Below are 16,487 nucleotides of genomic sequence, written 5' to 3' on the forward strand. Positions count from 1 at the left end.
AATATGTTACAGAAAACTTTTTTTTCTTGTGAAATACTGCATATTTACACATCTTAGCCTCAAAAATCCTTAAAACAGGCTGCAGCCAATATATTTATTACTTAAGACCTTTAAAAATCCTTTAAAAAAGTAAAATACAAGACACTTTCACATCCTCAGGCTTTTAAAATTCCTTCAAATGAGACAAACAAGATGAAAAAAATCACTGTTCACTACCCATGACTGTGCTGTCATGAGGTCACAATTAAACTTGGCCTAATTATAAGGAGTCACAAGCTTTAATGAAACAGGGCCGTTAAAAGGAGTGGCCTTTCTGGTAGCGATGAAATATGCTGCCCTTTAATTCATCAGTGTCTATGAATTCTCTTTTGCTGTGATTGTGCTTATTCCAGGGCCGATAGTCGTATTATATCAATTATATCTATTATATATGACTGTACTGTGTTGTTGTTGAACATTTACATTTACTCATTTGGCAGATGCTTCTATCCAGAGCAATTTACAAGGGAAGCTTCAGTGCGGTAGGAAACCTTGGTTAAGTATTAAGTACTACATGTATTTAATAGATAACTAAATATAAAGTGTGCACAAGAAAATAAAAATCAGCTTTAAACTAATTACTCCTGACAATCATTATTAGGAACATATAGAGGTTTTGGATTCACCTGCATTCATCACCTCTCTCTGCTTTGCGACCATATTTGACATCTTTTGAGAATTCAAATTTGAAAATAGTTTACCAGAGAAATGACTGTATTTTGCACTTCCACATATTTACTCAGAAAGGTCAGACCTCTACTCCTCCTCATTCAGAGGAAATCAAGTCAGATTCCTCCGCCCTGCATTCATAGAGGTCAGGTCCCTGTTCAATCTGTTTCCAGAAATAACAGGACTCAACCAGCAGCAGCCGCCCAATAGACCCCAGCCAACCAGCAAGCTTCACGCTTTAAAACTTGAGCAGATAAGTCTTTTGGGTTCATGCTTTTTAATTTGAACGTGTGATTGTAGTTACCTTCAAAGGGATACAAGGCTTTGCAGGTGCCGATGGCGGGCAAGGTCTCCTCATCGTCAAACTCATCGTCAAACTCCGGCGTGGTGGAGGTGGGGATGGGGTGGGTGTTGGCTTTGACCTGAGTCTCTGAATTCTGCTCCTCTGTGTAGCTGCCATCCGGGCTGCTCAAGGGCCAACACACACACAGTAAATATACTGTGAAAACATACATAGTTTTCTTTGGAAAAAAATAAAACGTGCAACAACTGTGGGGTCTGGGGCTGATGTGGGTTTGGGTGTTTGTCAGAGTATACCATACCTCTCTCTGTCCTGTGCGCAGTTGTTGCTCACTGTTGTGTTGTTCTGGGTCTCATAGAGCCCACTTCTCCTGTGTGTATCGCTCTTGGATGGCATCCTCTCCTCCACCTCTGCTAACCAGCCCTGAAACACATGCAGCGATGATGTGTGCGTTGGCTGAAGCTGCATCTTTTTTTTTTCTCCCCCTACATGACTACATGGCAACTTGAAATTTATTTTAAGTGTAATGGAATTCTGTTTATCCAATATTAATTTGGCTTTACACTCCACCTAGTTTGCCATTTATTTACAGGGTTAAAGCAGGCCAATGTTCTGGGAGTCGTCTCTGCCTGCACAGAGGAGGATCAGGCAGCCGGCCTGTCCAGCTGTATCACATCTTCTCCTAATATGGACGAGCGGCGGTCTTCTCTGGAACTATCCCAGCTGGAGGTGTGTGTTTGAACTCCTCATTATTTACTGTCTCACATAAACCAAACAAGACAACTTTGCCAACACTAACATTCACACAGAAATGAGAGAACCGAGCCTGGCATCGAACTAACCTCGAATTTCTGCACTTCAGACTGGAGCTTCTCGATGTTCTGGCCTATTTCTAATAGCCGGGGGTCTACGCTGGCAGGGTCTCCCATCTGAGGGTTCTTCACGTACACGTCTTTCATCTTAGTTAGAGCGTCCCTATGAGAGCAAATTGCTACAGTCAGTACAAGTCTTTGAGCCTTTGTTGCATATTAAGAGGTGAACACACGCATCACTTGTCAAATGTAGAAGGGAAAAGAATTATAACATTTAGAATTTAATGAAGTTACCGCTGGTCCATCTCTTTCTGAATATCTTTATTTAATTCATCTATCTTGCCCTGCAGCTTCTTCCTCCTCTGCTCTGGTGGCAGGTGGCTGAAGTCCTCTGGTCCAGAACCCTGAGAGGAAAAAAATGGAGGAAGAGAGGAAGGAAGGAGAAACAAAAAAATGGAGAAAGAGGTAGAAAGAAAGTGTAAGATAAAGAAAAGCAACTTTTATGGTCCATTGTCTGTTGTGTTGCTGTTTTGGCAGGGATTTTATCATGTCAGGTGCAGTATCTCCCTTTGCTGTGAACCCTGTGAGCCAAGACTCAGGGATTAATGGACAACAGGATCACAAATGGAGTTTATTTTTATGTTCCAACCACATAATTCAACCTGAAGGAGATACTGCAGCTGCTCTCTAACACACACTCACTGAGAGTTGGGATGTTTTCTGTGTATAGACTTCAGACCTTCCACCTATTCAGTCGCCACACCTAATCTAGTGCTCTCTGTGAATGCATCGGAAATGTAATACAGTATTACCTACTTCCTATTATTGCTCATATAGTGTTTCAGTGTGAGCTGGCTAATGCGTGTTGTAATAATGGTGGTTGTGTAAGTGAGAGTTTTTTTGAGGGGTGACTGATGGGTGATATTTCCTGATGAGAAGGTTTCCAGGCTGCAACACTGAATTATCTGCAGATATAATGGATCTGTATCCTGAAGCTTGCTTTATTACAATGATATCTGGTCTGTATGGAGCTCCAACAAGTTCACAATTAAATGAATACATAATCAGAAAATAAATAATCATATCAAAATATAAATAAAAATATATAAATGAACTATTAAATTGTGAAATAATTACATATATTTTGACATTCATTTTATCTTATTTATTTCCTGTTAATTCCTGTTAGCAAAAACTATTTGCAGTACAGATAAAGTAACTAACCCCTCTTTAAACTTAGTTCAAAAATGCTGCATATGCTACCAACCAAGCCAGCTAACTAGCTAGGTTGGTTTCTAACCTTGGATTATTATTTGTCTTAAAAGTTAAAAGCCACTGTTAGCAACAGCAGCTAGCTGGCTGATTCAGAGCGTTGTAAATAACTAAATACGGTGTTCAGAGAATACCTAGTTCTGCAAAGAGCAAAAACACACAACCTTTCTCTGTGCTTGCTTTAGCCAACAGAGGCTGACTAGTTAGCAGGCAGTTGGTTAGCTTGACAAACCTAGCTAGACAAGACACTTGAAAATAAGATGTATGATTTACTGGAAGTGTTTTCAAACAATATGTTTTGCTTTTACGACAGCAAAGACATCTGGGGAGAGGACTAAATGATTGGTTTGGCAGATACACCACCTTTCATAATTTGTTGGTTCATTCCATAGTTTCCTCTATTTAGTCACATAAGTATATGTGTACATTTCATTAATACTGAACTAATCGGGATGGTAGTCTCTATCATTTTATTTTTGAGTAGAGAAAACAAAGAGAAAGCACTGTGTGGACTGAACAGATGAAGGCCTGCGATCGGATCTCATTGAGATGGGTCACAGCGTCACCACGGGCTTTAACTGCTGGAGCTACAGACTCAAGGTCAGGATTCACTGCACATGAGCCAGGTCAAACACAGCAGCTAGGTTACCATGGCAACCTTACCCTTTCTCCCTGTATCATCACGCAACACTTACCAGGCATGCAACATAACAAAGATCTGTCAATCATCATGCAGAGACATGCTCCTTTCTCAGTCACATGTTACAGTACAGAGGTCATGTATTAGTCTTTACTTTCTCTATGAACCCCAAGACAAATGAAAACACTATCATCTAACGTATAATTCAACTCTACATGATCAAAAGTAAAAGTATGGGCAGACACAGGCTTAATGCCTGCAGTATGATGAAATTATGAATAATAGCTCTGTATGGAATTAAACTCCCATATTAAATACAAGAATACTGAAATTATAAAATCATGAAAAGGCCTAATTTTCATTACAAAATTAGCTTAGTTCCACATTTCAGGAAATACGCTCCTCTTTCTTTCCAAGAGACGTTCTCATGTCTGTACAGCCGTTAGCTTAGCATAACTGGGAGCAGGAGGGGAAACAGCTAGCCTGGCTGTTTCTGGAGCTGAGCTATTTCTTAGCAGTTGGTTTTTGTACTTATTAAACAAACAAGATATGACATATGATATAGTGAGCAAGTGTCAACCTATTTCCAGTCTTTATGCTAAGCTAAAGTAAAGTAAAGTATTTACTTGCTGTAGCCTCATATTTATTAATTTAAAAACACAACAATAAAAGCATATTTCCAAAAATGTCAAATAATTTAACACTTAAATTGTCTTGGTCTGAAAATATGAAGTGATGGAGGCCTGGCAATGTACACTTCTCTAATATATCACTTTCACAGAACAAATGAAACTGGCATGCAGTGTAAGGACATGAGTGAGCAACTACTACATAAGATCAGATTAGTATTTGTTACAAAGACATACAATTTGTCGAGACAGTAGGGACTACCAGACAGGCTACGAGACGGATACATAAAACATAGAGTAAATCTGATCACCTCAATGAGATTCCGGACGTTGGAATTGAGTGTGATCTGCACCACAGAGACCACAGACACGGTTTGGGAGAGACATGATGACAACACAACCACAACATAAAAACAAACAACAAAATAACACATAAAATGAGACAACGACATGAGTCTGAGGGTCCATCGTTGTGTCACAGCAAAAAATTAAATTATTAACTCAAATCCCAAAAAAATAAAAAAAAGAGCACAACAAAAACATAACGGCGTACAGAACGTTATTAACAATGTGTTACTGAGGGGGGGGGGCGTGACATGCGTGCTATGGTCATGCCGCTACGGTCGTGCGGTTATACGGTCATGCTTACCAGCTTGAGAGAAAGCTTCATGGGGGAGAAGAGATAGAAATGGCGAGGAGCAGGAGAGAAAAAGAGACAACATACAAAAGTCAACATCAGGAGAATATTATAGCCATTTGTTTCATTTTCCTTCAAACAAAAATTCCTTACATGTATTTTATGATAATGTTTTGCTTTGCCAAACTTCACCACTTAGCCAAAAGAGGGTGCAGCTCTTAAAGGATGAACGATTTGGATTTATATGCAAGTTGTGTTGTAAAAAAAAAAACAGCAATTTCAGCTCTAGAGCCCCCACTCTTTTCTAATGTGATGAAGTTTAACATTTTCTAATATGATGGATTAAATGAGAAATGAGAAATAAGTTGGCAAAAAGGACCAACCTACAGCACAAGCATGGAGTAAAGGATGAAAACAATTAAGGGAAGACAGATGAAAACAAATGTAGGGGAAGAAGTAGAGGTACGGTGGCTTCGACAGGGACGGATGTGCCCTTTACTTCTTGATCCTGCTGCCATTACAGTGACACGCAAAGTGACAGCAGAGGGCGCCAAAAGCATGTACCACATTAGCGGATCCATAAGTTGACATGGAGGCAGATACAGAGCACACTCAAGCCTTTCAAAACCAAAGTAATACACTCCAAACGAAAGCAGCTGAATGAGGGTAGAGAACAAGTGAGAGCAATCATGAACTCAAAGGCAAACACAGCAAAAAGAACAAAAGAAACTTTTCAATGTGTTTATTCGGATCGTTCGCAGAGTGATTCTGGAAGGGACGTGGTTATGTTTTGAATACAAAGAACAAGAGTAGAGAGCATGTTAACGACCACTGGCTGGTATAGCTGGAGCAGATGACTTGTAATCCTGTTAGAGGCTCACAGGCTGGTGCACTGAGGAGCTCTACTCCACTTTAGGCCACTAATCAAGTCATCCACCTGGAATGGACTGATGCAGTCCTCACTGTGACGCCCTGTGATCCTTCACCACCACTACATCAGTCTAACATTTACTCTGACACGTAATAAAATGTTTGCATCCAGTTTGGGCCTTGTTTCTGTTTCTATAATCTAATGAGCCTGGCTATGAGAGAAATCCTGAGTCTTGGAATGAAAAAAAAAAAAATTGCTTGTAAAAGCAATGAAGTAATACAGTATGTATAAATGAGAATGTTTGCATTTGATAGGATGTTAGACCACTTTTAATTCATTATTTTGCATCTGTCAAGTCTGCATACAGCAAGAATAAAGCTTGTTTGCAATCACTTTCCATGTATCTCCATCTTCTTCACTTGTCAATATGTTACTGTATCCTGTTTATTACATGACTGTGTCTGATGTAAATTGAAAACACATATGCCGCTGAGTAAAATGAGGCAGATTCTGGGTAAATCCTTGTCTCTGATTGGCTATTCCTGCTCTGAGCACTCTTATGAGAAATCATGCAAACACTTGAAATCTGCAGTTTGCCTTAAGCTGCAGGAAGTCACATGATATAAGTGTTTTGTTCTACACTTTGAAAAATAACTCTTCACTCATGTGTTGGCACTTTAGAGCATTCTACGTTTGATAAATACGATCTACCTGAGCTCTTTCCAACCACCCAGACAGACACAGATATACAGGTATATTATGGTACTTACACACAGATAACATCGCTGCTGTATGGCACACCAGCACAGAGAAAGCCCTGGAGGGGTGAATTCTGGGTCCTGTAGGCTGAACCCAGACCCAAAGTGTGACCGGCACCTCACCTGATGTTACATCCACCTGACAGTGAGATTTAAATGGCAAGGAGTGTGGGGGGGGTGATTGCTGGGTGGGATGAATAACATCCTCACACCCAGAGTTCCCCACATCCACAGGTGCTTGTGACACTTTGTGAATTGACCCCTTGTAGATGCTCAGTGGGAGTGGGGGTGGGGTGGGGGTGGGGAGCCCTTAAAACAGCTGCGGGACACAGCGAGCGTCAAGAAACCTCAAGCTGATACATGTGATGTGGGATGAAGTCATCATCTTCTCCGATCATTCGTCCTGCTTCTACACGTGTCCGGGCCGTGTGATCAATAATGAGCCAGGCACAGACACTCGCCTCCTTTGTGAGGAGAATTTTCCTCATTAACTGTGACAAACAATCTCCTCGTAGAGACTGAACATGTCACACAACAAATTATTATTAATGAGGCTACTGCCTGTGTCGTACATGGCTTTTACTAATCACACACATCCAATCACGTACAATATTCATTCATACTTTCTGGCAGCCACACACCTGTACACACACACACACACACACACACACACACACACACACACGCTGCTGGTGCTCACTGACGCCCATCACACACACACTTACAACATATTGCCTGGCTTCGAAAGCATATGTGGGTCGGCCCAGAGTCCTCTTCATGAGCTCTTTGTGACAAATGAGCGAGCGCGGGGATTGCTGCTGTGGTGGTCGTCAGAGAGAATACAGCTTTGTCAAAGAGAACTCAGAAAACAGCACTGACGTCTTAAAGCTCTTATAAGGTATGTCGCCGTAGTTTCACTCACAAAACACGTACACTTTCTCCTCTTCCTCCCAAGCAACACACATACACGCACACATACACGGTGACTGTGGATGGATTGCACAGCTAATATGCGACACACAAAGGCTCTCCTGCAGAGGCAGACATCCTTCCACTGTGCAGAGACACGACACCCCGCCCCCACTGGCAAAACTACTCTGATCCCTAATGTGTCGCTATGCTCTCCTTGCAGGAGACGGGAGAGGGATGCTTTTGTGTTTACTTTATTTACCTGCAGCTTTAACCAGTATCAGTATCACATCTTGTTTTGCTTTGTGAAGTCTTTAAACAGGGTTTCTGCAGGGCTCACTAAGTTAAGTTTAGGCAAATAAATACCTGATTCCTGACTATACCATCCAAAGTATGATGGAAAACCGGTGGGGATGACATTGCCTAGAAATATTTATTATTAGATCACATTTTTTTTTCAGCACTTCCCAGCAGCATATAACTAATTTTCAATGAGGCAACGTCCTAGATATGAGGCATAAAAAGGATGGATGTATTAACCAATTCAAGGTGATTCATTCTTTTAAGTCCATTTAAGTTTTTGCTAAAATCAGCACTATGAGTCTGTGAGCTTCCTTGCTACAGTGGTAGTGACAGCGTTTGCTACAGATCTGAAGCTGCTGACTGAAACCCCCCCCCCAAAAAAAAGGATTGAATAGCATCCTGCATCCATTGTCACAACAATCCCACTTTAATTAATTAGCATGTAATATCTCCCAACGGTCTGCCATCAGATAGAATTACTGTCTGTGGCAGGCAAGGAAAATATCTGTGACTTAAAATTAAGACCTCCTAAGCTTCTAAGACCTTAAAATCCTGCAGATACCCTGTTAGAAATAAGCCTTCCCTCTCAAAATGAACACAAGACACTGTAGCGCTGGTAAGCTTGGTTTGACCAGATGGATGCAGGCCGAGGAACTGCCCTGACCCTCCACCAGCAGTTGTTCACAGGCATTAGCCCAGACTGTCTGTGCCAGTGAGGCAGTGGGGCTGGCGTCCCTACAGGACCTCGTGTCATTTTACTGCATGAACCATGCACCTTCTGTTGCCTTTTATTTACCTTTAATATCCGGTAGATTTTTTCAAAAACAGAAGCAGTTATACTGTAAAATATACTCTAAATTAAACAACATCTATATACATGAAAAACAGAAACAAGTAACTGTCATGAGACATGCAAAGGAGTACAAATTTATTTAATGTGTTGTTATGAGGTATGGAAAGGAGTGCTAATTTGATTCTCCAAAGGGCTTTCTACTCTGATAGTTTCTAACCTCTCATGGCCTTAAAAAACATCATTCAGCCTCATACTTGTTCTGTGAAATGTTGCAGTAAGGTCAAACTTCAATCTTTTTAATCTATGAATAGTTGAATACAATGCATCTGATTTTTCTTTGAACCTTTTTTATCGCTCTTCTCGAGAGTTGTTGCAGCACTTCCGCTTTGAGAAACGGGCACTTCCTGCTAGATCTGTCTGGTGCTAGAAAAAAAAAATACATGCTTCCCTTTTTCTGCTGACCTTCACTTGTTTCCTCTCCGATATGCTCGTGTACCGCACTGTAGCGCCGTATTGTTCTTGGACCCCTTTTCAGACGTCATGTTAGCACCAATTCATACCAATGTTTTCACTTTGAGTAACTGCGACCCTTTCAAAATATGAGCGTAAACAAAAGCTATATTTGCAGGGGACCGGAAGGAACACGTGAGTTGCCGCCCATTCCTGAGGTCAGGGAGAGCTGGAGGGTGATAACGGGAAGGCCTGCCATGACCTGCCCCAGCGGGAACTGGTGATGACACCCACCTGGACCCTGAGCTGGTGCTGATAAAGCCACCCTACAGGAAGCCTTCTAAAATTACTCTCCTGGCCTTCTCACTGTACCCTCCAGCCATATCCACAGCCCTTTACTTGATTCATATTGTGATATTCAACTCTCTTCTTTATGTTCTTTTCCTTATATCGCGTGCAAAAAAGAAAACCAAAACAAAAACAATCTGCCTCCGGCACAGACTGCAGAGAAGTGCGCAGGGAGCAACTGCAGTCTCCATGCTACTACCAAGACTGCTCAGGCGTCTTGCTAATTTCTGTCAAGAGGGGAGGGAGGGGAGGGAAATGTGGATGAGAGGGATCTGTCATTGTGAGCACAGTTAATATGAAGAATGAAGGGACGAGATGGAGAGACTGCTGGTGTGTCAGACAGGTACTATGGATTCATAGTTATGCGCTACAGAAGCATGCTAGAGAAGCAAAAAGCCTGAGCACTGTATGAGTGAAGCTGAGAGGCCTGTTTAAGATTGACCTTCACCGACTGGACTATTTGAGCTGTTTGTAATAATAGCATCAATTTTGAAGGCAGTTCTGAACTCAAAGTGTGAAAGTGAAAGCAGGAATGTGAGCACTGTTTTCTGCATAAAGATGCATGAAGCTGCTGGATTCTACCTTTGTATGACTTCACCCATACAGTGTGGCAGGTACAGAGCTCAGAGACAGGTGTACAGACAGACAAACACGTGCACAAAGCTCGCTGGACACACACACTTACCCCTCGCCTCAGGCTCCGGAGGCAGTGCATTTTGGGTTTGGAGGTCATGAAGTCGTTGAGGCGGTGGGAGAGGGGCTCCTTTTGCTGCTTGGGAGACTGGGGGTCGTTGGGAACAGCAGAGGGTGAGGGCGGGGATGAGGCTGGGGGGGCAGGTGGGGGCTGGTGGGGGGATGTTAACAGGGACATAAGCTACCAGTAAGAGAGGGAGCCGTGACGGAGAGGAGGAGGAGGAGGAAAAACATGGAAGAAGAAGAAGAAGAAGAAGGGGTCGAGAATCCAACGAAAAAAGAGGAAAAGGAGGAGGGAACACAAAACGAAATAAATAAGCCTCCTACAAATATTAAAAAATAAACACACAACAGAAAACCCAAACAGAACGTAAAAGACAACTGAAGGAACGTCAAACCTAGTGTATCAGTAGTTATGTCGTGGAGAAAAAAAAAACAAATATCGAACACAGAAATCATAAAAACTGTTAAAACAAAAAGAAGAAAACAACCAGAGTGAGTAGGAAGCGTAATATGTGTTAAAGCAAGCGGCTGCAACAAAGCAAACAGCAAAGAGTTTCAGTCAAAGCGCATGCAGGCTTCCATTTTAGAAATCCTTCTCCTTTTTTTTTTTCCCTTTCCCGACCTCATCGCATGCCAGCTAGGACGAGAGATCCACCACATCCCCACGGATACCAGCAGTTGATTTTGAGGTCATCATCAGAGAAAATTTAATTGCTTATCGCTGTCCTAAGGCATCTGACTGCATAATTCATCAACCGGTTTTTAGAGGAGTTAGAAGATGAAGCAGTGACGAGTTCTGAGATGCCGCACGATGCGCATGCATGGGCGAGTGATTCAGAAACAGTTCTTTACAAAACAAAGAGACTGAGAAATCCCTAAAAGCCCTGGTTCTTTAAGGCAAAAATGGTGCTTTTATACTGAAATGTCAGTATAATGTTTTATTTTTGTACATCTTTCTGGTGTGCTTGCATGCAGGTTTGTGAATGTACAGTATAAATACCTGTGTGTGTTGCTGTCTGTGCTCCCAAACGTTCTCTATAGAAAACTAATTCTGAGTACATCAAGCACAGATAATAGAAACATACTGTTCTGAATGAGTATATGTTTGGGAGTTTACACTGAGTTTAAACACCATTTTCTGCACACATACAGTCAATACGCAGGGGTTTCTCATCTAGCACTGCACACACTTGCTTCCAGCCTTCCTCTTCCACACACACGCACGCACACACACACACACACAGCCAATTACCCTCTCATGCTCTGATCTAATTCAATACCAACAGTGCCACCAGCCCATAAGACGGAAAGGGATCAGTTTTGCTGTTCAGAGGCAGGAAATTGAAGGATGCTACTCAAGGCCGATCACCAGTCGATGGAAAAAAACGAGTGAAGGGGAACGGTTACTTTAGATCGAGTTAATATCTGCCAGATGAGTCCGTCCGCAGGTTTTGAAGGTAGAAGTACATTAGTGTGTGTTACAAGAAGGGAGGCTCCAAAATCGGTGAGGGTGGTTGCCGGGGGAGGGGGGGGGGGGAGGAAAACGGGTGGCAAATAATAACAACAAAAATGGCAACACCAACAGAGAACTAGCAACAGAGTTCTTGAGCTTAACAGAAGTCAACAAAAGTCAAAAAATCTACATAAAAATGAAACTGAATTAAATACACAACCACTACCAGCAATGTGACAGATACTACAAATGTAACATTGAACACAGGTATTTCTATAGCCACTGGATCACGAGACATAACCAACATAAAGTAATGCAACCTATAATATCCACCCCACCCCAAAAAAATCTCCCCAATGTGACCTTCAAATGTGCAAAACCAAGTCCTCTACAACCAGTGAGGCTTCGCTGCATGTGCGAGTGTAAACGTGACTCCGTGTTCAGTGTGCATTCATGTGTTACCTTGTTCTTGTTCTTAATGAAAGGCCACAGTTTGGTCTTGCTCTTGCCAGCAGGCTTCTCCTTGCCCTCTCTGGGGTTGGACAGGCTGGTGTCAGACGCCGTCCTCTTCATGGGCTGGCCGTAGTCCTCAAACTCCACATCGCCCGGGGGCTCAAAGCCAGACTTATAGGACTCCACCACCTGCTTTGAATCCTAGGAGGGGGGACAGTGGTCACAGCAATCAGGGACAGTCTTACTCTTAATACAGTTTTGTCTGTTTTTTAAATGTTATATCTCGCTTTTAAAAACTTTTTAAAATGCCAGCGATGTCTGAAAGAGGGATTTCTGTTTGTTCAGATTGTCCAGCTAAGCAGCAGGTCGGGAGATAAGATGCAACACAATGGCGGCCTGCTGATTCTGTTGTTTAGAGTTGTTTCTGTCTGATAACAGTTGGTGAGCGTGTCATGACAGGAGAGGGAGAGGGACTGTCGTTATTCAGTTTGTGGGCCACAGAAGAAAGAGGAAAAGACCTAAATCTGTCAGGCAAGAGTTATGACAAAACAGTGAGGTCAGGGACACAGCCGAGCTCGTCAGACACAGGAAGAAGCACATTAATCAAGTGCAGTGTGCATCGACCTATCTGCACTGATAAGGGCAGAGGGTCTGGTTGCAGTTCAGGATCAGGGGTCAAAGATCTGCTCTTGTGCACTGTATACATGACAGAAGAATAAGAGACAGAGAGGCAAGGAGCATGTGATATGTTATTCCCTGCTGTTGTTTACTGCAGCAGACAGTCACAGGCTGGAGTCATCTCCCTGGAGCTGGGCCATGCACGCAGTGACACACACACACATACACACACATACATACTATGTGATCCCTGAGGATAGTCTTGTTTTTTGTTATAAGGCAGGCAGCCAGCATGTGACATCTCAATATATCAAACTGCTCATTTTCTCTTTAACGTTGGCGAATCGTTGTTTCTTATTCAGCATCCAAGTTATAAATAATAAGCCATGGGACAGATCTGAGGCCAACGACTGCATATTATTATTATTATTTTATTTTATTTTTTTCAACGACTGCATATTAGCTACGAAGAAGTTCTAAAATGAAAATAGAAAGGCTCTGATCAACAGAGGGTTTAAACTATAAGAAGCAAAGGGGTTTGACTTCTTCCTGTTTCCAGAGCAGCTACTGTGGAGGTATTATTAAAGAAATGTCCAGGCACTTTATTAGCTTTTCTATCTGTTAAGAATAAGGCCTCTGTCAGCAGCTGGTTAGCTTAACATAGCATAAAGACTGGAAACAGCTAGCCTGGCCGTGACTAACAGTAGCAAACTCTGCCTACTAGCACATCTAAAGCTCAATAACTTCTGGTGGATGAGTTAGCCTTAAAGGTGCTGATTTGCAGATTTCAAAGCCACTGCACTGACCCAGGCAAGCTGTTTCCCTGTTTCTTTATGCTAAGCTAACCGGCTGCTTGCAGTAGCTTTATATGTACAGCAGCCTTTGTGGAGAGCGGTATTAATCTTCTCCAACTCTGCACCAGAAAGTGATGAAGCACACTTCCCGAAATATCAAACTATTTCTTCACATTTAATGGACTGCAGCGAGGCACACTTAGCAGCTCTGCTCTGGGTGTGTATCAGGAGTGAGGCGTCCTCTGGAAGAGGGCCAGCACAGCCTCCTTTATCTGTATCGCCGAGCTCTCAAGTCAGCCCTCCTTATTTTCAACTACTTTCCTCAGATCTTCAGCAGCACCTAAGGGTGAAACTCAGACTGTTGCAGCTATGAGCTCATTGAGAGGCACTGGACAGGAAGCACCTTGGAGGAAACTGTGTGTGTGTGTGTGTGTGTGTGTGTGTGTGTGTGTGTGTGTGTGTGTGTGTGTGTGTGTGTGTGTGTGCTCACTCATCACGTCATATGAAACTTAAGGGGTAATCCAGAGATTCATTGTGCTGCAGTTTCTCTCCACTTCACACAAAACAGATTAAAAAAATAATGGTCAAACTGAAACTGTTTGATATTCTGACTATTTGTCCCTTGTATGGGTCAAGTTTCAAAAATGCTGCATCTTACATTTCCTGTAATGCCTGCAAGTAGCATCTTTCATGAGACTGCACCTGTGTAAATAACTGTGTCTTTCAAACCCCACACATTCAGTTTTTTTCAATCTCAAGCCAAAACTGAAACAACCCTGATTATATCATCAATGTCATTTTTTTCAGTGTTTGGAAATCTCCCTTCAGAGCCACAGGAGACAGTATCCAACTGTTTTCACAGGCTGAGCTGAAAAACAAGATGAGTTCACTGACATTTTTTGGTAAAATCGGTGGAATGCCCCTTTAAGGGAGACCACCGGTGTGTATTTTTTAGGCAACACAAAGGGGGAGAATACAGTGTGTGCTCACAGCACATTGATTTCACCATAAAGGGGAGGTCAGCACATAAATTTAATCTTTTTATTCAGCTGTTCTCTCAGCTACAGCACGGTTCTTTGTTGTTCGCAGGTGGGTTGTTTTTATTTTTAAAAAAAGCACTCCCCAAGAGTACCAACCCACCAGCACACTTGTTGCTTAAGTGAAAGCCTAAATCGGTTGTGTTTGGGTTGTGACCGACAGCCTAGCTGAGTGAGTAATATGTCCCACATGATGGTGTGTGTGTGTGTGTGTGTGCACACACATATATCTCCTTCTGTTTACTCACAGTCTTGGGCTCGATGGACTCTGCTGCTTTCGTCATGCCGTCTAAACATTTCCCCACGATGGGTAGCACTTGGCGGTCCACGTCTGCAAACGTCTTCATGCACACCCCTATCCTCTCGATTCGTTTCTCCTCCATGTCTTGAAGTTTCTAAATAAACATGCAGACATATTCATACGTAAATACAAGCTTCCCCAGCATGCGTTATAGAATGAGCGGGCAGGGCTGTTTGAAAGAGGTGTCTTTTGATATTGAGCATCAAAGATCTGACATGCCATCTGGTACAACTCTTATGCGCTTTCCATCCTTTTAAAATATTTGACTCCTCACTTTTCAAAAAACAGAGAACTTCAGAAGTGAAAAGCTTGTGAATATATGGAAAACCTCCTTTTTTTGCATCTCAAACTCACAACACTGTGACTCCAAGCTCACAATCTGTCAAAATGCAGCACACAGAGCAAACAGCTTGTACAAAATAGCTGTGCTCTTTATAATAATGGCTTGTTAGCCTCAGTGTTTCCCACATGTTGAGAATTTATTTTTAGTTGTTGACCCTGAGGGGACTGGGGTGTGGGGGGCGTGATGGCCAGCAAACAGCAATGTATTCACAAGCGAACTAATGATTGCACATGAATGCACCTTTGTGGCCAACTTTTCAATCAGTCAGCACTTTCAGCTACATTTGCACACAAGGTTTTGAAAGCTGATAAACACATTACACAAAAAGGTAACCTCAGAATCTGATGTATGGGAAACACTGATAACCCAAAATAAAATGTAGGTCTGTTTAACACATTTAAGTGCAATTATCTTGCAGTAAAAAAATCAACTGAAGCATGGCAGGTGTTGCGGTGTTGTTGTATTTACCTGGAATATGTTGGGGATAATTGTGTAGTAATGGTCATTCTGCTCCTGGTTGAACTTCTGCAGGTAGGAGGAGTATTCGCTCTTACTGTCGGCGGCCATCTGGTGTCTCATCTGAGCTTGCTGTCGTGCCTGAAGAAAACAAAACACACAAACGTGCACATCACTGACATGCTCTCCGCACTATCCCTCAGTGTCCCCGTTTAACACAGACATATGGGTTTTACACACACACACACACACACACACACACAGCCAGGGCATAAAAACCTACATGAGTTGACATATTTGTGCACACGAGTGTTCATGCATGCTCATGTACACACATTAACACAGAGCTCGTAACAGGGTCACAGGTGCAGATCCAAGTCGGGCGGCAGCAACAGCCTTTGGCATTAGACTTATGTAGGACAGAGCAAACATATAAACAGGGATACAACAGCCTGCTATGGCTGCAGAATGGAGGGATTTGGATTTTGATTGCCCGCCCCATCTCACCTCTCTCTGCTGTCAATAATGTTGATTATTTTAAGCTAGTTCAGTTTCAGGAAGCAAAGGCAGGCAGTCAGAAACGCAGCAGGGGCAGCCTATTACAGATCCACGGCAAGCAGATGGAGATGAGATTATCTCAGCTAGACAGCATGAGGGATGTGTGTGTTGTGTGTGTGTGTGCTCATGCAGCTAAGTGCTCATATCTCTTTCCTCTTTCCATTAGATCTGTGTGGCCGCGCTGCACATAAATAGTGATTTCACTGGTTCTTCCGTAACAAAGAGTCACCTCATGAACCTGTGATTGCAATCAGCGTTCAGTCTGCTGAATAGCAGATGAACAAAAACAACTGCGGCCGTTTAGCTGTGCAGTGGAGGAAAAATAACCCTGATCTGTCATAGTCCTG

At 42.5% G+C, this 16,487-nt stretch overlaps 1 protein-coding gene across 22 annotated transcripts in view; it reads right to left on the bottom strand.

Annotated features, from left to right (window-relative positions):
* The window catches only part of fnbp1b (formin binding protein 1b), a 59,407-nt gene that overhangs the window by 5,458 nt on the left and 37,462 nt on the right, over positions 1-16,487 (bottom strand). For 5 of the 22 annotated variants that reach the window (XM_071466813.1, XM_071466815.1, XM_071466812.1 and 2 more), the window contains exons 7-16: positions 15,595-15,723; positions 14,731-14,877; positions 12,043-12,234; positions 10,117-10,305; positions 5,012-5,026; positions 4,674-4,709; positions 2,116-2,225; positions 1,852-1,984; positions 1,311-1,432; positions 1,013-1,173 (exon numbers count right to left, since the gene is read on the bottom strand). In XM_071466813.1, coding sequence (XP_071322914.1) covers positions 1,013-1,173; positions 1,311-1,432; positions 1,852-1,984; positions 2,116-2,225; positions 4,674-4,709; positions 5,012-5,026; positions 10,117-10,305; positions 12,043-12,234; positions 14,731-14,877; positions 15,595-15,723 — 1,234 coding nt within the window. The remainder of the gene's footprint in view (positions 1-1,012; positions 1,174-1,310; positions 1,433-1,851; positions 1,985-2,115; positions 2,226-4,673; positions 4,710-5,011; positions 5,027-10,116; positions 10,306-12,042; positions 12,235-14,730; positions 14,878-15,594; positions 15,724-16,487) is intronic. The other 17 variants (XM_071466821.1, XM_071466822.1, XM_071466817.1 and 14 more) reach the window with 11 other exon arrangements.

This window comes from Trachinotus anak, unplaced genomic scaffold (assembly GCF_046630095.1).
Source record: "Trachinotus anak isolate AG129_WGS33_773 ecotype Australia unplaced genomic scaffold, CSIRO_AGI_Tana_v1 ptg000028l, whole genome shotgun sequence".
Lineage (NCBI taxonomy): Eukaryota > Metazoa > Chordata > Actinopteri > Carangiformes > Carangidae > Trachinotus > Trachinotus anak.